The 22,083-nt window shown below is 39.7% G+C and overlaps 1 protein-coding gene across 8 annotated transcripts in view; it reads right to left on the bottom strand.

Moving 5' to 3' along the window:
- The window catches only part of hook3 (hook microtubule-tethering protein 3), a 149,358-nt gene that overhangs the window by 102,395 nt on the left and 24,880 nt on the right, over positions 1–22,083 (bottom strand). For all 8 annotated transcript variants that reach the window (XM_069925886.1, XM_069925887.1, XM_069925885.1 and 5 more), the window contains exons 2-5: positions 15,601–15,686; positions 14,947–15,019; positions 13,825–13,875; positions 10,131–10,263 (exon numbers count right to left, since the gene is read on the bottom strand). In XM_069925886.1, coding sequence (XP_069781987.1) covers positions 10,131–10,263; positions 13,825–13,875; positions 14,947–15,019; positions 15,601–15,686 — 343 coding nt within the window. The remainder of the gene's footprint in view (positions 1–10,130; positions 10,264–13,824; positions 13,876–14,946; positions 15,020–15,600; positions 15,687–22,083) is intronic.

Genomic DNA, 22,083 nt, shown 5'->3' with positions numbered 1-22,083 from the left:
ATTTGTTCGCAATAGTGCTACAAACTTTTCCATTCTATATAAATTGTGCACTATAACACCTACCAATTTTCCCACCCTGTTTAAAAATTGTCCACTATTGCTATTTATTGCTAGCACTTTCCTACGGTCCCTTATAAAGGTTTATATAGGTCGGCATAACAACAACAGTGGCTGAAGGGCTCATATTGTGCTGTACATAAAGCTTAAAAATTATGTTATAATTAGGCATGATTAATTTCATTCAAATATAAGATCATAATACATTGATCAGGATTAAGGGCAGGTCCACCATCACTCGTCGCCAGTAGAAGGTAGAACAGTCCAAACCCTGGGGATGGCTCCTTGCAAATGTGAAAACGTTCAGAGATCAGATTAGGAGTGGTCAAGTGTGAAAAGCCAAACCCCCATTCCTATCCCAAGACACTGAACAGCCAACTTAGTAGGATGCAAGTGTGAAAGGGGCTTTAGTGTCATCTGTAAACTTGCTGATCCAATTTACATTATTATCCAGCTCACTGATATGGATGACATACAACAATGTTCCCAGCACCTATCCCTGAGGCACACTACTAGTCACAGGCCTCCAGTCTGAAAAGCAATCATCCACCACAATTCTCTGGCTTCTCCCGTTCAGCTATTGTCGAATCCAGTTCTCTACTTCACCATGAATACCACGCGTCTGAACCTTCCTAACTTCCCACATAGCACCAAAGTCCATTTAGACAACATCCACCGCCTTTCCTTCGACCCCAAAGATGAATTTCCTTTTGCTGGCTTGGTGACTGCCCTCGAGTACATTCATTCCAAGAATGTAGTCAGGTGAGGCTGCTACCAGGAGAAGAGGCTCTTTACCGATGGAGAGGTCAAGAGCGACCTCTCTTGCGGAGAGGATGGAACCCGCTAGCCCCTCTATATTGACTTTGGGACCCCATCCACCCCACCAGGATTCCCAGGGATAATTGTGTGAACTGCCCTGGTGTCAACTAGTGCCATCCAGCACTGGGTATTTCCCTTTTCCTCGTGAATGGCCATTGGGATATATGGCCTCAGGTCCTCCAGGTGGGATAGGACTGCTGAGAGAATCTGCCAGAGACCCTGGCCTCCAACTAATGGGGCAGGGTGCACATTGTTCCAAACAGCAGGGGGCTTCTATTGCGACAGGATGCCTTTGTTGACCATTTCATGCCGCATAAGAAAGATTTTTTTTCTCACCAGGGAGCATCTCAGGTGGGGGAGAAGCCGCCTGCATGAGGGGGGGGGGGGGGGGGGGGGTAAACACGGTGAGCGGGGGAGATGTAAGTTTTTGCGGGTCCTTTTCAAAGTATTCCTGGAGATGCCATTGAAACAGATACAATCTATTCCCGCACCGCGCAGGGAGTTATCGACTGAGTGCTGTGCCCAGTGGCTACCCAAACTGCCAGTCTCTAGATGGGACAGGCAGATTATGGGGGGCCCCTTCATCCCACAACCAGAATAGCCAGGTGGTTAGGTGCTCACCTGACCGCTGGTGGTATCTGTCTGCCAGCGCAGCCAATTTCGTGGTGGAGTACTCTTTCACTATAACCTCACACCGGTCCATTTCCCATTTGCTCAGTCCCTCACCATTCTCAACACTGTCCCCATTTTGCTGAGCCTCTAGGTGGTCCTGGAACAATGTGGTCACTGGCCGGGCATGCAAGATCTCTGGGATGTTTTAGTAGTGGTGGGTGAGAGTGAATTTCGCATGTGTAATCGGACTCAGCCTCCGCAAACTCATCATTGGCTATCCACACATCCCTATCCCCCAACCATAGCTCACTCTCCTCCCCATGCATAATGAACACCCTGACCTTAACCAGGTTATCCTGCAAGCCAGATCAACAGGCAGCCTCGATGTGGCTTGTGCATCCCTTAGCAGCTTCCAGTGCATCCAGTATGGACCTGCACTCAGTGGTCATGGATTCTCTTTATTCAATATTCAGAGCACACTGCTGATTAATTCTGATGTGATATACCACTGTGGCCTCAGAAGGGATATTAGTAATCATAGAGCTTGCCCACTACTCTCCCTGCTCTCAGGAAACCTCAATTCCTCCAGAAGGGAGTCCACAGGGTACCCTATCTGCCTGTGGGGGTCCAACCTGTCGACCCAATCGGCTGGCCTGCTGTGGTTTGCCAGCCACGCTGCCAAACGGAGCCCCTGACGGTTATCAGTCCACCTGTGGATTTAAAAGCCGACCCTGGGATCCCTTTCCTACTTGTGGGTTGCCTCCTGCTGTCCCCGTTAGTGAACAGGTACAGAATAAATCATGCACCCGACAGGACACTCAACACACATTTATCAAAACAATCTCCCACTTTTATATGGTTAAAATTCCACCTGTGCCCAGTTGTAACACTTTGAATCCTGCTCACAGTGCCAATTGCTGTGTTAAGAAAAAGGATCAGATCCTGTGGGTTCACAGAGAGATGAGTCTGGACACAAGGGCTTGCAATCACACGTAGCTTTTATTAACACAATTTATAGAAGAGTGTGGGAAAACGCTGAACAGTATACAATTACTAATTCACACAGGTGGTGCTGACATTCGCACACTATAACAAGGGGTAATACACACCCTCCTGAATCACTAATTGTTGGGAAATGGCTCTAGAACACACAGACACTCCTGGACCCTTGATTGTTGGGAGGTGCAGCTCTAATTCAAGTATTGATCTATAGCAACACTATGGCTCAACTTACCGCAACCTTTCCAAGCGACGTCCACAGTAGCAACCTGGTATGGACCAGTGTCCAGGGCTTTCATCACGAGGCAGAGGGAGAGAAATGTGTTCTGTGCTGGTGCTAAATACAGCGCTAATCTGTGTGTCTAGCCAATAGTGTCACTGAGTGATTTGAATTAGCCAACAGCAAGGTGTACACTAATTAGTGGCCAGAGTCCAACCTTAACTGACAAGTGATGTGACTTCTGAATACATTCCAAATGGGGAGGACATGTGACCACCCGCAATACACACATTCCAGACAAGGAGACCACATTTCCTCCACAGACAACTCTTATGTCCTCTGGTTTGTATCTCACCTATCCTCAGTGGCAAAAATGCCTATCTATATTTACTCTGTCTATCCCCCTCATAATTTTAAATACCTCTATCAAATCTTCCCTCATTCTCCTATGCTCCAGGGAATAAAGTCCTAACCTGTTTAACCTTTCTCTTTAACTCAATTCCTGAAGTCTGGGCAACATCCTAGTAAATCTTCTCTGCACTCTTTCTATCTTATTGATATCGTTCCTGTAGTCAGGTGGTCAAAACTGCACACAATACTCCAAATTTGCCCTCACCAATGTCTTATACAACTTTACCACAACATGCTAGCTTTTATACTTAATACTTTCATTTATGAAGGCCAATTTGCCAAAAGCTCTCCTTACCACCCTATCCATATATGACACCAATTTCAGGGACTTGTGCAACTGTATTCCCAGGTTACTTTATTCTACCACACTCCTCAGTGCTCTACCATTCACCATGTATGTCCTTTCATGGTTTGTCCTTCCAAAACTCAACACCTCATACTCGTCTGCATTAAATTCCATCTGCCATTTTTCTTTTTTCTCTGTCCATTTTTCCAGCTGGTCCAGATTCCTCTGCAAGCTTTGAAAATCTTCTTTTCTGTCCACAATGCCTCCAATCTTAGTGTCATCTGCAAACTTGCTGATCCAATTTACAACATTATCATACAGATCATTGATAAAGATGACAAACAACAATTGTCCCAGCACCGGTCCCTGAGGCACACCACAAGTCACAGGCCTCCAGTCTGAGAAGAAATCATCCAACACTAATCTCTGGCTTCTCCCGTCCACCCATTGTTGAATCCAGTTTACAACTTCACCATGAGCACCTAGCGTCTGAACTTTGATGACTAACCTCCCATGTGGGACCTTGTCAAAGACCTTACTAAAGTCCATGTAGACAACATCCACAGCCTTTCCTTCATAAACTCTCCTGGTAACCTCCTCAAAAAATTATACAAGATAGGTTAAACATGACCTACCATGCACAAAGGCATGTTGACTATCCCTAATAATTTTCTGGTTGTCCAAATAATTGTATATCTAATCTCTTAGAACATCTTCTAATAATTTACCAACAATTGATGTCAGGCTCACTGGCCTATAATTTCCAGGATTACTTTTGGAGCCTTTTTTTAAAACACAGAACAACGTGAGCTATCCTCCAATCCTACAGCACCACACCTGTGGCTAAGGACATTTTAAATATTTCTGCCAGAGCCCCTGCACCTGCAATTGCTATACTAGCCTCCCTCATGGTCTGAGAGAGTATCTTGTTAGGCCCTGGGGACTTATCCACCCTTATGTACTTTAAGACAGCAAGCACAACCTCCTCTTTAATCTGAATAGGTTCCATGCTTGTTTTACTTACTTCCCATGACTGTGTGCCTGTTTCCTGAGTGAATACTGATGAAACAAAAAACATTCAAGATCTCCCCCATCTCTTGGTTCCATACAAAGCCGATCACTCTGTTCTTTAAGGCAACCAACTTTGTCCCTTACTATCCTTTTGCTCTTAATATACTTATAGAAACCCCGAGGATTTCCTTTCACATTGTCTGCCAAAGCCATGTCTTTTTTTTTTGTCTTCCTGATTTCTTTCGAGGTTTGTGTCGCATGTTTTAATACTCCTCAAATTAAAAACCTCATTTAATCCATGCTGCCTATACCTGCTATACACCTTTCTCTTCTTCCAAACCAGATCCACAATATCCCTCAGAAACCAAGGTTCCCTATGCCTGTTAACCTTGCCTTTAATCCTGACAGTAACATACAAATTCTGTACTCTCAAGATTTCACCTTTGAAGGTTCTCCACTTACCGCGTACATCCTTTCCTGAAAACAACTTATTGCAATCCATGCACACTAAATCCTTTCTCATTTGCTCAAAATTGGCCTTTCTCCAATCTAGAATCTCAACCCAAGGCCCAGACCCTATCCTTCTTCATAATTAACATGAAATTAATGGCATCATAAAGACTGGAAACAAAATATTCCCCCATATATACTTCTTTCATCTGTCTCGTTCACTAATAGGAGATCCAGTATTGCACTCTCTCCGGTTTGCACCTCTATATAATGATTTAGAAAACTTCCCTAAACACATTGACAAAAACCAAATCATCCAACCCTTTTACAATATTGGACTCCCAGTCAAAAGTGGAAAGTTAAAATCTCCTATTATCATAACCTTATGTTTCCTGCAACTGTCTGCAATCTCTCTAAACAGATTTACTCCTTCAATTCTATCTGATTATTGGGTGGTTTATAATACAACCCCTAAGTGTGGTCATACCTTTCTTGTTCCTCAGCTCCACCCATATAGCCTCAGTAGGAGATGTGATATTTTCACTGACGAGCAATACCACTCCTCCCCCTTTCATCTCGCCCATTCTTTCACGTCTAAAGAAATGGAAGCCCAGAACATGGAGCTGCCAGTCCTGCCCTTCTTGCAACCAAGTTTCACTAATGGCCACAATGTCATAATTTTAAGTGCCAATCCAGACTCTAAGCTCATCTATCTTTCCTACACTACTCCTTGCATTGAAATAGGTGCACCTGATAACTTCCACCATGTTCAACCCATTGACTTCTAAAGGTGCATGTCTCTGACACTCTGGTTCCCCTCCCCCTGCAAATCTAGTTTAAACTCACTGAAGCAACACTAGTAAACCTTCCTGCAAGGATATTAGTCCCCCTCCAGTTCAGATGCAAATTGTCCTGTTGGAACAGGTCCCATCTTCCTTGAAGAGAGCCCAATGATCCAGAAACCCGAATCTCTCCCTCCTGCACTAGGTTAAGCCACATGTTAAGCTGCATTATCCTCCTATTTCTAACCTCATCAGCACGTGGCACAGGTAGCAATCCTGAGCTCACAACCCTGGAAGTCCTGTCCTTCAACCTATCACCTAGCTCCCTGAACTCTCCTCAGGGAGTTGTGGTCTCTCTCACCAATATGCTTCCCCACCAAGAGATCAGCCACCTGACCGGATTCATTGAGGATCAAAGAATCCAACATTCTTTGAGGCACCTACCATCCAACACACAGTACCTTTGACCTACTACTATCAGGAAGGAGGTACAAGAGCATCTAAATCAGTACTGCCAAGCTGGGAAAAAGCTTCTTCCCGCGGGTTGTGAGATTGATGAACCTTGGGTCTCTTATAAACAAAACTGAGCAAATTATCCAAAATATTTACATTTATTTTATAGTATTTTTATGTATATATGTGATTGTTATGTTGTATGAGAAATGTATATGTATGTGTGCATCATGGTCTGGAGGAATGCATTTTTGTTTGGTTGTACATATACAGTCAGATGAGAATAAACGAACTTGAATGTAAATTGGACAATGGAACTGATGGGAATATTCTAACTGCAAATACGACATGATGGTTGAATGACCTCCTTCTTTGTCATTGGAAAGAAATGAGACCTCTTCATTTACTTATACTTAACAAACTACCATACATTTTGGCTAATAAGTCGACCTTCAGATAGGACTGTTCCTCATTTTAAGCCTCATTTTCATGTTTTTATCATAGATCAGGCTTAAAAGAAGGACCCCCCACCCCCCCCCCACCCCCCCCCAATTTTCTGCAAGGTTTGTGCTGTAAACTGGTATCTGGGCTTCCCAGCAACAACCCAAACATTGTTACAACACCCCAATTGCCAACTAACAAATCTGTAAATTAAGCAAGTAAAAAAAGTTTTTAAAAAATTTTGCTTCTGGTGATGGGTCCAAGTCTTCAGCATCACCTGCAGCCAGAGTTGGTGACAGCGACTCCATTCTCAACATCGGGTGCGATGCCGTCCACATCGAAGAAGTCACCTCGCTGCCCAAGTGTGCTCTGTGTAGGAACCACAGCTACATGTCGGCCTTGGGGGGCACTGGTTCCCGAGCAGTAGCAGGGACCTCAGTCTCTACAACTGTAAAATGTCTGGGTGGGTTACAGCAGAGGTGGGGTGGTGTTGGGGATCGGCAGTGTAGCAGTAGGAAGGTGCTTCAGGTCGTCTATTTTTTTTTGTTGAATTGAAGGTCTCATTTTTGTATCTGGTGTATAAGACAACCCCTGATTTTTAAGTGCTTTTTGAAGTTTTCAACGGTCGACTTATATGCCGCAATATATGGTAGTTCATTTAATACTCTGGCCAAATTACCTCTGTCAGATTCCTATGAAGATTTCTGCACCAGCATGAAATTTAAGGCCTCATCAATTCCAACAATACTAAACAAGCAAGATGAAGAATAGGAACTGTGGCTCAAAAATTAGCCAATGGCAAAATAGTCCTACAAATCAGGTAATTTTATATGCAGAGGTCAATCAGCTTGATGTGAGTTTGTTATACACACATGTACAATGTCCAAATGCACTGAAATTCTTGTTTGCTGCAGCTACACATTTTCTAAATATATTAAAATTCAATTAAATTATCATACAAGAAAAATAAAACAAGATTAGATAAATATTCAGTTATTAGTGTTTAAAAAAAATGTTCCTGCCTTCTTTAGGCAATCCTCATCTCACTCCTGTCTTCTTTTATACTTTAATTTTCTGCCTCTCATCTATACTTTCTCATTTAAAACTCTAACCTATCAGTTTCTGATTTAAAAAAAACCATTTGATTCTCTTGAGCTTTTGATCCCAAGTTACTCATAATCCATATTTTTCTGATTTAGTCTGTTTTACCTTGAGTGACAATGGCTCATTGCTGCCCATAAATGATTCACTTTTATTGTCAGAGTACATACATGACATCACATATAACCCTGAGATCCTTTTTCTGTGGGCATGGAAGAATTATCATTTATTGGTAGTGCAAAAAAAAACTGTACACAATGTACACATGTAAACAAAGAGAGAACTGTAAACAGATGACAAATGCAATACAGAGAGCATATAAAAAAAAACAATAAAGTGCGCAAGAGTCCTTAAATGAGTCTCTTATTGAGTTTGTTGCTGAGCAGTCTGATGGTGGAGGGGTAGTAGCTGTTCCTGAACCTGCTAGTGCGTGTCTTGTGGCACCTATACCTCTTTCCTGATGACAGCAGTGAGGGCAGGGTGGTGTGAATCCTTGATGATCGCTGCTGCTCTCCAACAGCAGTGTTCCCTATAAATGTTCTTGATAGTGGGGAGGGTTTTGCCGATAATGCCCTTGGTTGTGTCCACTACCTTTTGGAGGGCTTTACGCTTAGGGATATTGGTGTCTCCATACCAGACCGCGATGCAGCTGGCAGCATACTTTCCACCACACATCTGTAGAAATTTGCCAGGGTTTCTGGTGTCATACCAAACTTCTGGGATAGTAGAGACACTTACGGGCTTTCTTCATGATCCATTAGTGTATTGGGTCCAGGAAAGATGCTCCAAGATAGTGACTCCAAAAAACTTAAATTTGCTCACCCTCTCCACCACTAATCCCCCAATAATCACAGGAATGTATACCTCTGGTCTTCTCTTCCTGAAGCCAACAATCAGCTTCTTGATTTTGGTGACATTAATGAGTGCAAGGTTGTTGTTGGTGCCAAGTTTTCAAACTCCCTCCTCTATGCTGACTCACTGCCTTTCTTCATACAACCCACTACCATGGTATCGTTGTCCAATTTGTAGATGGTGTTATTGTTGTAATAAGCCACAGTCGTAGGCGTAAAATGAGTAGAGCAGGGGACTAAGAGGGCTGTGGGGGAGATGATTTTACTGTGAATCATATCAGTGCCCAAGAAGAGTGTGGTAACCTTCCTTAACAACTATTGACCAGTAGCACTTACATCAACAGTGATGAAGTATTTTGAAAGGCTGGTGTGGAAGCACATCAGCTCCTGTCTGAGTGGCGACATGGATACATTCCAGTTCGCCTATTGTAGCAACAGGTCTACGGCGAATGCCATCTCACTGGGTCTACACAAAGCCCTGGAACACCTGGACAGCAAAGATGCTTTCATCAGGATGCTCTTTATTAACTAGTTTGGCATTTAACATCATTATCTCCTCAAATCTGATCAGCAAACTCCAAGACCTGGGACTCAAAACCCCAGTGTATAATTGGATCATGGATTTCCTCACCTCCAGACCACAATCAGTGAGAATCTTCATCTCCAGACCACAATCAGAGGTGATGACCTATCAATAGAGAAAAGGCCGGCTGCCTGAAGTACAAATAAAAGTACACGGTACTTTGAATACATCACATCCTCTAACAGTGGACATGTTGAGCAAGAACACAGTTGGAGAATTCTTGATGGGTGGGAGTAGCATGGATTTAAGAATAGAAATGACAGACATCAGTCATCTAAAGTTCCATGTATCAAGCAGGCCAAACAGTAGTAGCATAGATGTGAGCTAATTATCATATCATTGATAATTAAAAAAACAGAAACAGGAGCTAATTTGTTGGTATTTTTTGGTTAATATAGTTGCTACAAATAGACTTTTGGTTTGGCGATATGATTAGCCAAAATAGCTAAATCAATTTGAAAGTGCTTTCAAAATTGATATCAGAAGCTCTCTTATTTCCAAATAATTCAAGTTGTTTTAAACTTCTTTTATATATTTTTAGTATTAAATCTTTATTCATAGTTATCCACTATGACTGCTCCATTGCTTTTACATGTCCATCAATTACCAATCCCATATTCTTCAATGAAAATTAACTCCAAGTACTTCCCTGGTAAAACTACCATTCTTCATTTTCCAAACTAAATTCTTTTTCACATCTTAAGTGGCCTGCTCTTTGTTAACTTAATTTACATATTTATGAAACTTTATTATGCTCCAAATGTCATGTTGTCTTGTATAACGTCTTTATACATTTCCTATCTATAGATTATTATTTTCCATTATTCATTCGAAACATTTTAATCAAAACAAAAATGTTATATTCAGTGTACTGTAATCTAAAGAAAAGGCATGCATTTATCAGGCTTTCATATTCTCAGGCCATCCCAAAATATTTCAAACAAAAATTGCTTGCTTTGTGCTTTGTAATCACTGTTGCTAAACCCAATGAACAATCTATACATGGAAAAGTCTATCAAACAGGATATCAATATGTAATCTTGTCCAATTTTACCTTGTTTCTGCTCACAGTTGACAGCACAGCCAAGAATGAGTTGTAACATTCTTCCAAGTTCTGCTGCATCTGAATGTTCTCCTATCAAATTAACATCTGGCAGAGGAAAATCAGTAATTTGCTGTCCCAACACCTGTAAACAGATTAAAATAAAACCCGACACCATTTATGCCTGCTGTATTAAAAATTAATTCCTGCTGATATTGAGACATTAAAATCAAATACACACCGTGTGCAAAACAATTCTTGTGAGTATAAATGTACATCGTAAAACACATTTTTGGAAGTGAAATATAGTGGAAAATAAAATAAATCTTTTTGCTTATTTCTTCCCTTTAATTCCTGGAGATTATTATCACAATCCGTTTATTACAGTGGTCAGTATCAATTACTAGTTGAAGGTATTTTTTCAGGTTTTACAGGGAAAAAATATAAATAATGGTCAACTCTGGAAAATATGTAAAAATTTAAGTCATATTCTTCAAGTACAATGTTTCTTTAAAATCCCCTTACATTGTGCTGTCTTCAGATTTGGGTCTGTTGAGTATGACAGATGTATAAATATCACCAAAATTATTACTGACTAAGAAATTTTTATTATTCAAAATTTAAAGAAAACCCTGAGCTTTGTTACATTAAAAGCAAAATAGGTGCTTGACTGCAAACCTGAATTCAATTGTCAAACAATATGAGAAAACTTTATCTAAAGTTTAATTCTGGCATTTAGTTTTGTTTTTAATAATTTCTGAGTTGCAGGCATTATTGACAAAACTAGAATTTTTGCATCCCTGGCAGTGACAGGGAGATGGAATGAAGCAGAAGGCCATTTCATGCCAGGCCTCCGCCTGGAGGCCAGCTGCAAGCACGGAGGGAAAACATAAATTGTACCTTCCAGCATCACATTCACATCAAGCAGCGCCTCTTAGCGCCCTCCAGAGCTGGAGTGACGAGTATATAGCGCTACCCGTCATAAATACACAGCAGAGCAATAGCCGTCTTCCCTACCCATAATCCCCCATGTAGCTGGAACAGCTCTGTGTTTCCCAGAACAATTCCAGCTGCATGGGGGATTATGGGTAGGGAAGACGGCCATTACTCTGCCATGTTTTGAGCTGTAGAGAGTGGCCCCAAAGGCCGAAGTGGCCTGATGAGGCTGTCACAGCTCGCACCGGCCGCCCCCTGATGGCTCCCATCAGCCCCTGCTGCCGTAACAGCATCTGCCCACTGCCCCTGCCTTGAGGGGTCATGGAGGGAGAGGGGTGAGTAGGGAGATGGGTTGCGGGTTGAGGGCGTCTTCAGCCCGTCCCTAACCAGCTGCTTACAGAGGCTGTACGTTAAAGCCATGCGGTGGAGTGCAGAACTTCGCCGATTATCCTTCCCTGAGAAGGGTTGGATTCGGCACCTCACAGCTGGCCATGGCGCATTCAGAAAGATAAGTCTCTAGGCATAAGGGTGGAGAACCTCCACCTTTACAGACAGGCATTTTGCTTGCTTGAAAAGGCCTAGAGAAATTACAAAGAATAATAAGGTTTTCATCTCTCAAACTGCAGTAGATTAAGGAAAAGACCAACTCTCATCTCCAATGAAAAATTACGTGTAGGGAGTAAGCACACAAAATCAAAATGTCAAAACATACATGTAAAAGTCTTAATAATATGGAAATTGTAATAAAACATACATGGTAGATTGTGTTCATGGGACTCTAACTAGAATTTAGAGAATTGAAAACAGTTAAAATTATGCAAGATTATTTTGACTTTTTATTTTAACTCATAACGCGCACAAGCATATAATGTGCACATGCATATATTGCACAGGTGTAGTATTCTTTAAATTCTGACTGACAAAAGCAATTTGCATTTAAATGGGACATGAGACAAAGCACATATCAGTATCTGCCACAGTTAATCTCCTGCAATTTCCCCCAGAGGTGTCAATCACCCATTATATAGATGATATCCTGCTGCAACACCTTAACAAGCTTTGGAGAAGAATCAATTAAATAGATCAAAGACAGGCTTCAGGAGTTAAGTAGGATTTTTAATTCTAAATGTTGTCTCAAATCAGTCACTTGATATGTTAATCTCCTCCCTCAGAGATGGGCCTGGGCAATTAACATTGATAAGGTGCAGTGCCCAAGCCTGAATGTCCTGTTTTTAGGAATACCATGGCATTCAGTACAAAATGATATTCCCAAAAATCAAAATTTCCACACCCACTATGAATTGTGTGTTCTTTCATTGCTGTTATTACATTCCCACACCCGCTATAAATTGTGCCCATTCTTTCATTGCCTCTATTATATTCTGATACTCGCTATATTTCCATGCTCACTATAAATTGCCGGTTTGACTTTCCCAGGCCCGCTATTAATTGTGTGCATTGTTTCCACATGTAAAAATATTCTGGTATAGCGCGCGTACGCATATAATGTGCGGGGGGTACCTGGTTTGTAATCGCTAATCGCACCTGGGTCCCAGGAGGGCTATCCAGATGCTGCATCTTAAAAGTGCCTACTGATGACTTGATGTAAATGGCACACCATAGAATATTTGAAATTTTATATACTGCTCCTTTTTACATTACTGTTAACCATTTTTGATAGATTACAGATAAAAAAAAATCTATTTATGATGATCATTGCTAAACTTTTATTAAAAATAATGTTATGGGCCCAAGGGACCTCAAAACCCAACAGCAATAGAAATTCACCAAGACAAATAGTTATTTAAACAAAAGTTACTTTTAGTTTTCTTTAAACATAAAAATAGGATCAAACTTTCTTATTACTATAACCTTAACTTAACCCCCTTCTAATTCTAAGCACATGTGCATGTAATATGTGTGTGTAAGTTCAGAAAAGTTCTTTGATTCACAGTCCAATCTCACTTCTCAGTCTTCCAAGTTCAATGGTATCAGGCAATTCTTATACTGTGCAAAATTTAACATTTATGAATTTTCACCAAGCTTTGGTTCTTAAAGGTAATTGAATATGGCTCAGGAAGTTTCCTGTTGGTTTCAAAGAGAGGTTTGTTGCCTATTGAACACACACAAACTGATTCCTTCCGATCAGCCACTTCAGTGTCTTGCCAAAGAAACTTTCTGCATCAGGGTTTTCCAAATGATAACCTCTTCTTCTGCAGGTCACCACAGAGTTCATTTTGTTTCCCTTATTCAGGTGAAACACTCTATCCAGACATTTTCTCTTGTATAGACCACAAGGGTTTTCAATAGGCTGAACTCAGAACTCACAACCCATCTTCAAAATGAGGTTTCAACAAGCTGCCAGCTTTCCATGACTGCAGAAAGCAGTTCTCTCTCTCTCACTCAGCTTGCAAAACCACATGACTTTCTTAGAACAACAAACTGCATTCAGACAGATTGCAGCCCCAGAGCCAAACTTCCAAGCCAATTAAGCTGTTTCTTTCCATAGCAATAATTCATTTCTCCACAGCATGTCCAATTAACACCTACCTGTAAAGTCTATAAAAGACATTCTTCAAAGTTTTTGCAAAGGCACTTGGAGCCTGGACTGTCTGGCTGGAGCAGAGCTCTGGCATTTTAAATGAGATCTGTTTTGTGTTTGTTTGTGACCTACACTACCCCCACAATCTATCTCCTTCAAAAACATATCTATATACAATACAAAATATGATATAATCTGTCACAATAAGTAGCAATTAAATCATCTCACCTCATGATAATAATCCAGAATCCCTTTTAAAATTTTCTTCAAATTGCTAACCTGTGAAGAAAAGTTTAAATACATTGTAACTAAGAAGAATGATACTTCAAACCTTAATTCTCTAGGCTAGAGAGGTGGGAAACAAAGTAACCACAATGTTCACTACTTCTAGATTTGGGCAGTAAGCACAAAGATTATTCTTAGTATTGGTAAAGAGTCCATTATTGGACTTTGTCACCCACTTTGTCCAGCTCCCCTCACTGAAATGAGGCGCCAGCAAGGAATGAACTCGTGACCCCTTGTTTACAAGTCCAGTGCTCTGACCACTGAGCTATCAAACCGAAAATGGAATCGCAGTTTGATACAGCACAGGAAGTCCCAACTTGGTCCATCAAGTTGGTTGCAATTAGAGTTTCAGCATAGGAAACAAGGCCTTTAGCCCAACATGTCCTTCTGACCAAGTTGTCTCCCAAGCTATTTGAGGAGAGGTGATCACTACCATAGATTAGGTCAGCTAGGGCTGAGCCAAAAGAAAAAATTGAAAAGTTGTGGCCAGTTTGCCTCCTGACACACTTGCCTGGAGTGGAATGGAGTGCAGACATCTGAATATGTCAGGCTCTTACTGAATATGGCAGGCAGTCAGCAACAAAAGGCCTTATGCCAGGCCACAGGTGCTGACTATTTCTTGGAATTGAGACAAGGGGCTGAAGTGATGCAATGGAGAGAAGGCAGTTGGATATGGATGATCGACCTTGGTGTATGCAGGACCCCTGCCATTGAACAACATTTGGGAATAACAGAAACAAGAAGCTGTAGCTATAGTGGCAGCCATGGTGATTATGGGGACAGCAGAGGTAGACACATCGGAGAAGGTAGTGTGACTCAACCACTTACGGTCTTTAGAGGAACTTTTTTTTCCCCCTTTACTCTGCAAGATGATGCTGTAGCATGGTAATTATTTACCAGCCTTTGATTGGCACGCAAAAAAACAAACCATTTCATTATATCTCAGTACTCATGACAACAATAAATAAATCTAAATCTAAAATCTGATCTTTCTGACAGATGCCAGTGCTAGAATGTGCATCTTAAAAGTAGTCTCACTCATCAGCAAAATAAAGGGTAACAAACCTTTAGTCGCCAGTTATCCCCCACTTCTGTCTTGATACGATTTATCCACGTATCATCAAACCATGACTGATCTCTGAAAATTTAAAAGACCATTATTATCTCATGAAAAATCATCTGAAAAATGTAAAATTGTGCTTTTCCATTCCATTTGTAAAAAAGTTGCAGAGGCAAAGTTACAGCCACAAACATTACCTGTAATCACATTTTCACATTTACTGTGAATAAATGAATAAAAAATATTTTAAATCTAAAGTCTGAACTAAAAATATTGCAACAAAAGTAAAACGGTTTCATGGTGCAAAGTAAGCAAACGAAGATACACGAGACTTCAAAAGCTGGAATCTAGAGCAATAAACAAACCACTAGACAAGAGGAACTTAGGAGGTCAAAGAGCACCATGAAGGAAAATGGAAAGTTGATGTTTACATACAAAATGCTGCGGATAAGGTTTGGACCCAAAACGTTGACTGTCTATTTTCTTCTAAAATTCTTATAAAAAAATGCTTACTTTAAGTTAGTATTTCTCACAATACAGTTTAATATATTGAAAAGAAAATTACAATGCTTCATGCAACATTTTCCCATTTTACATGTAATCATGTTATAGTTTGGGTAGGTCTGGTAGAAAATGAATTAATACATTTTCAAACTTACATTTTCTGTAGAACCTGTGCCATCACAACTCCACTTGTCAAATCATCTATTTTCTTGCATGGTACCTGCAGACCAAATGTCTGGATCTAAAAGGCATATACAAGAATCATTTAAGATTATGCATTTTTCCAACTTACTTTTAAAAATATTTTTATTGAGTTTAACATAATAATCCAATTAAAGCATATACATATAATTAATATAAATGAATTTTTACAACAAATTTCATCCATAATTGTTAATTTGACATAATTTGTTAAAATAATTATGAATATCAACTGTTATCATCTAGGACAATCATAATTAAACCAAATATGATTCTTATCTAAAAAAGAAATTAAAAAAACTTAAAACTAGTATTAATCTAAGCCCTCCCTCTAATCAAGGTTACTTAATAGGACCAAAAGAAAATATGGAAATGGATCAAGTAGTGACCCTGAGAGGACAGGCGGAGGGAGCATTGCTGGAGCATCCAATTTACCTAAAACTGCCAACTGTGATAGCATTCTATGAATGGGCCCCATATCTTTTCAAAATGACACTTTCTATATTTAATAATGTATCTAATTTTCTCTAAAATTAGATATGTTATTACATCATGTAGCCACTATGCTTGGACAATTGGAATGGAAATCTTTCAATTTCATTAAAACTGCCCGCCTGACTATCTAGAATTTCTTTTGAGATGCTGACAAAAGTAAATCCGATTCACAAGAGAAACCAAACAAGGGAATTAAAGGGCAGGGGTCTATTTTAATCTTAAAAATCGTTGTTAAAGATATTCTTCCAATATCTTCCTAATTTGGAACACTCCCAAAACACATGATTAATGAGGGTTCAAAAATTTTACACTTCTCACATAATGGATCAACATCTGCATAAAGATGAGATCATTTAAGTTGAGACATATGTATTCTATGTACCACCTTAATCTATAATAAACAATGCCTTGCACAAAATTAAGAATCATTGATCAAACTAAGAGTGGAATACTAATCCTCATCTGAGAATACTATATTGTATGTAATGTGTGTGTAAGTTCAGAAAAGTTATTTGATTCACAGTCCAATCTCACTTCTCATTCCTTCAAGTTCACCAGTATCAGATCAGGCAAATACTGTGCACAGAATTTAATATTTATCAATTTCACCAGGCTTTGGTGCTTGAAAGGTAAATGGTTACCACTCAGGAAGGACATTTTTCAGAGAGAGATTTGTTACTCATTGGACACAAAACTGATTCCTTCCGATCAGCTACGCCAGTGTCTTGCCGAAGAAACATGCTCTATCAGGGTTTTCCAGATGGTAACCTCTTTCCTTCAAGTCACCACAGAGTTTGTTTTCAGTTTCACTTATTTCAAGTGAAATATTATACAGCCAGCCATCTCCTCTTTGAACAGGCTGAACTAAGAACTCACAACCAGTTTTCAAAATGGGGTTTTTCCACAAGCTTGCCAGCTTGTCATGTTCCAGTTCTAGTTGCTGCTGCTGAACTGTAGAATTGAATTTTCTCTCTCTCGGAGGAAAGCCTGTTTGACTCTCTCTGCTTGCAAAACCACATGACCTTCCTAGAACAGCAAACTGCATTCAGATAGACTGCAGCACCGGACCTAACCATCTGAGTCTGTTCAACTGTTGCTTTCCAAAACAATAATCCATTTCTCCACAGCATGTCCAATTAACACCTACACCTTATAGGCATTCTTCAAACTTTTTGCAAAGGCACTCGGAGCCTGGACTGTCTGGCTTGAGCAGAGCTCTGGCATTTTAAATGAGAGCTGTGTTATGAAAAGTTTGTTTGTGACTTACACTAAATTTTTTTAAATCTATCTATATATAATAGAAAATATAATATGATCCGTCACAAATGTAACTGACAATTGTTCAAAAGAGGCAAAGTAATCTCGAATAAATAAATCTTTATAACTTTTAATGCCTAATCGGTACCATTCCTTAAAGCCTGCATCTAAAACAGAGGGTGGGAAAAGATGGTTATCTATAATAGGACTAGCCACAGTAAAACTGTTATAACCAAAATATTTCTTAAACTGAGCCCATATTCTCAACCTATTTCTCATTATCAGATTAGGTGTCAGTTTAGAAAATGAAAAGGGTAAAACGGAACCTAACATTGCTAACATAGATGATTTCCTAGAAAACTTCAGTTCCATTTCTATCCAAGAAAGGTAACTTACTAATTTAGCAAATTTTAATAATAAAAATAAACTGCATATATTAATTGCACAATAATAGAATTGAAAATTTGGAAGTGACAATCCTCCATTCCTTAAAGTTTTCTGAAGATAGGGTTTATTTAAACATGGTTGTTTTCCCTGCCATATATAAGAATTAACTGAATCTAATGAATTGAAGGAGGATTTGGGGATAAAAAAAAATTGGTAAGTTTTGAAAAACGTACAAAATTTAGGTACAATGTTCATTTTAGTCGAATTAATACGTCCAATCATTGTAATTGAAAGTAGTCACCATCCCAATAGTAATACTTTAATCTGGTTAAGTAATACTACCAAATTTTATTTCATAAGCTTTTTATAACTCTTTGTGATTGCAATTCCTACTTACTTTTAATTAACAAAAACACTCCAATTTATTTTGTTCTGTATTTGCTAACCTACAAGCACATTATTTTAAATATATGCAAATAAATATTTGATAATTATTGTTTGGTTGTTCTGAGTGTGGTTGACATTGCATTCCAAAAATGTATATCTGTGGCAAGGGATTTTGATGTGATCATGTATATAACCATATAACAATAACAGCATGGAAACAGGCCACTTTGGCCCTTCTAGTCTGCATCGAACTAAGTACTCTCCTCTAGTCTCACCTACCTGCACCATGCCCATAACCCTCCATTCCCCTCCTATCCAATTTTTTCTTAAATAACAAAATTGACCCTACCACCACCACTTCTCCCAGAAGCTCATTCCACACAGCCACTCTTCTCAGAGTAAAGAAGTTTCCCCTCATGCTATTTCTAAACTGTTGCCCCTTAACTCTCAACTCATGACCTCTTGTTTCAATCTCTCCTATTCTCAATGGAAAAAGGCTAACCACATCAACTCTATCTATCCCCCTCTTAACCTTTTATGCTCCAAGGAATAAAGACCTAATTTTTTCAATCTTTTTTTGTAATCTAAATGCTGAAACCCAGGTAATATTTTTGTAAATCTTCTCTGCACTCTCTCCACCTTGTGGATATCCTTCCTATAATTTGGTGACCAGAACTGCACACAGTATTCTAAATTTGGCCTCACCAATGCCTTGAACAGTTTCAACATCACTTTCCAACTCCTGTATTCTATGCTTTGATTTATAAAGGCCAGCATACCAAAAGCCTTCTTCACCACCCTATCCACATGAGATTCTGCCTTCAGGGAATGATGCACCATTATTCCAAGATCTTTCTGCTTCACTGCATTCCTTAGTGCCCTCCGATTTACTATGCATGTCCTGTTTTGTTTATTCCTACCAAAATGAAGCACTTCACACTTATCGGTATTAAACTCCATCTGCCATTTTCAGCCCACCCTTCTAAGCAGTCCAAATTCCTCTGCAATCTTTGAAAACCTTCTTCATTATCCACAAATCCACCTATTTTAGTATAATCTTTTATAAAGGATGCAATACCGATCCCTGAGGCACACTGCTTGTCACTGGCCTCCAGCTTAACAATTATCCGCTACGACTCTCTGGCATCTCCCTTCCAGCCACTGTGAATCCACTTCACTATCTCAAAATTAATACTGAACAACTGAACCTTCCTAACAAGCCTTCCATGTGGAACCTTATCGAAGGCCTTACTGAAGTCCATAGAGACAACATTCACTGCTCTACCCTCATCAACATTCCTAATCACCTCTTCAAAAAAATTCAACAAGATTGATCAAACGTGGCCTTCCACGCACAAATCTGTGTTGAGTGTTCCTGATCAGACGCTGTCCCTCCAGACACTTATATATACACACTATCTCTAAGAACTCTTTCCATTAATTTACCTACCACAGATGCCAAACTTACAGGCTAATAATTGCTAGGCTTGCTTCTCAAACCCTTTTAAACAATGGAACCACATGTGCAATATGCCAATCCTCCAACACTATACCCATCTCTAATGACATTTGAAAAACCACTGTCAGAGCCTCTGCTATTTCCTCACTAACTTTTCTCAAGGTCCTGGGGAAAATCCTGTCAGGGCCTGGAGACTTATCCACCTTAATATGCTTTCAAAAGCTCCAGTACTTTCTCTTTCTTAATCACTTACCTCTTTTTCCTTTACCCTGCACAATTCAAAATCCTTCTCCTTGGTAAATATTGATGAAAAGAAATTGTTCAAGATCTCCCCCATCTCTTTTGGCTCCACACATTCTCTAAGGGACCAATTTTATCCCGCACTCTCCTTTTGCTATTAACATATTTGTAGAACCCTTTTGGATTTATTTTCACCCTGCTTGGTATAGCCACCTTGTACCTTCTTTGAGCTTTTCTCATTTCTTTCTTAAGGTTCTTTTTACATTCAATGTATTCTCCAAACATCTCTTTTTTTCCTTGTTTCTTATATTTATTGTAGGTCTCCCTCTTTTTTCCAACCAAGTTTCCAAAATCCCTTGAAAAACATGGCTCTCTCAAACTTTTGACCCCGCCTTTTAACCTAACAGGAACATAAAGATTTTGTACCCTCAAAATCTCTCCTTTAAAAGACCTCCATTTCTCTACTACATCCTGTCCATAAAACAAATTGTCCCAATCCACTCCTCATAAATCCTTTCTCATCTCCTCAAATCTAGCTTTTCCCCACTGAAAAACCTCAACCCTAGGCGCTGACTGATCCCTTTCCATAATTACACTGAAGCTAATGGTACTATGATCACTGGACCGAAGTGCTCCCCAACACATACCTCCACCACCTGACCTATCTCATTCCCCAATAGTAGATACAACACTGTCCCTTTTCTAGTCGGTACCTCTATGTATTACTCTTAAAAAAAACTATCCTGCACACATTTTAAAAACTCCATTCCATCCATCCCTTTCTCAGAATGGGTTTCCCAATCTAGATTTGGAAAATTTAAATCTCCCACAATTACAACCCTGTGCTTATTACAAATATCTGTTATTTTCATACAAAATTTGCTCCTCTCGTTCTCATTCCCCATTAGGTGGTCTATAATACACCGTATAATTTAATTATCCCTTTCCGATTCCTCAATTCCACCCAAATAGCCTCCCTTGACGAGCCCTCTAATCCATCCTGCCTCAGCACTGCTGTAAAATTTTCTGACAAGCAATGCACCACCACCCCCCTCTTGCCCCTCTGATTCCCAAAGCAACAAAATCCAGGAACAGTTAGCTGCCAATCAGATCCCTCCTGCAACCATGTTTCACTAATCACTACCACGTCATACTGCCAAGTGTCAATCCATACCCTCAGCTCATCCACCTTCCTTTCAATGCTCTTAGCATTAAAATATATGCATCTCAGAGATTTCCCACTTCTTATTCTCTGTTTGCCTCTCTCTTTACAACAACTCTATTATGTTCTTTTTCTATCATCTCCCCATCATCTTCGTACAGAGCATCTCCCTTCTCTATCAATAATTTATAAAGAAATGTAGGTGCATATTTATTTTGTGCATCTTGTCTGGTGGGAGGTAAATACCAGGTTCTGTTCTAGATTTGAACTCTTCAGTTTTTCGAATTTCTACCTCATGATTCTCCAAGTTTGACATGAAGGCACGCCTTCTACACTCCAACTACAGAGACACCCTGGTATCCAGAATTCAAGCAACTGGCAGACTCAAGCAACTAGCAAAAAAAAAATCATGGAAAGTAAACAAAAAATTAAATAAGAATAAAATAATAGGTAAAAAATGCAAAAGTTAAAAATTATAAATGTTCTCTGAAGTAACTCTTAAATCTTTGGTGAAGATGGGAACAAATATTCAGCCACCAGAGTCCCTTGCTGTGCTTTGGTCATAGCAGCTGTTTGAATAAAGTTGTGTGAGACAGCAAAGGTGTCGCCCAGGATGAAGAGCTGGTTGATGATGCTCACCGTTGGAGTGACTTTCTTAAAGTATCTTCTTATCCCTGCTTAGTAAAAGTCTCCCCGGTCAGAAGCTTTATCTGTAAACTTGTGGGAGGGGGTTGTTAATTATCTATAATGTTATTGATCGTCCTTAGGGCGACTCTGTGAAGGAGGAGGAACCTGCAGATGCAGTGACAGTTAAATGTTTTCAAAGAATGTGACTGAAAATAAAGTAATATCTTTTAAGATTTATAGATTCACATTAGTGAAGTTTGTTCTAGGTAAGTACAGTATCATATTTTTGTCTTTTGAATTGTTTATTCTTAATGTAGATGTATTAGTAGGGCATTGTAAGTTTCAAGCAACAATAAAATTTTCTTATTCAGCACCTACCAATCCCTATAGGTACTAGATACCAAGACTGCATATTACATAAAA

This window comes from Narcine bancroftii, chromosome 3, assembly GCF_036971445.1.
Source record: "Narcine bancroftii isolate sNarBan1 chromosome 3, sNarBan1.hap1, whole genome shotgun sequence".
Lineage (NCBI taxonomy): Eukaryota > Metazoa > Chordata > Chondrichthyes > Torpediniformes > Narcinidae > Narcine > Narcine bancroftii.
The sequence above is the reverse complement of the archived record's forward strand: the minus strand, read 5'-3'. Positions and strand labels throughout refer to the sequence as shown.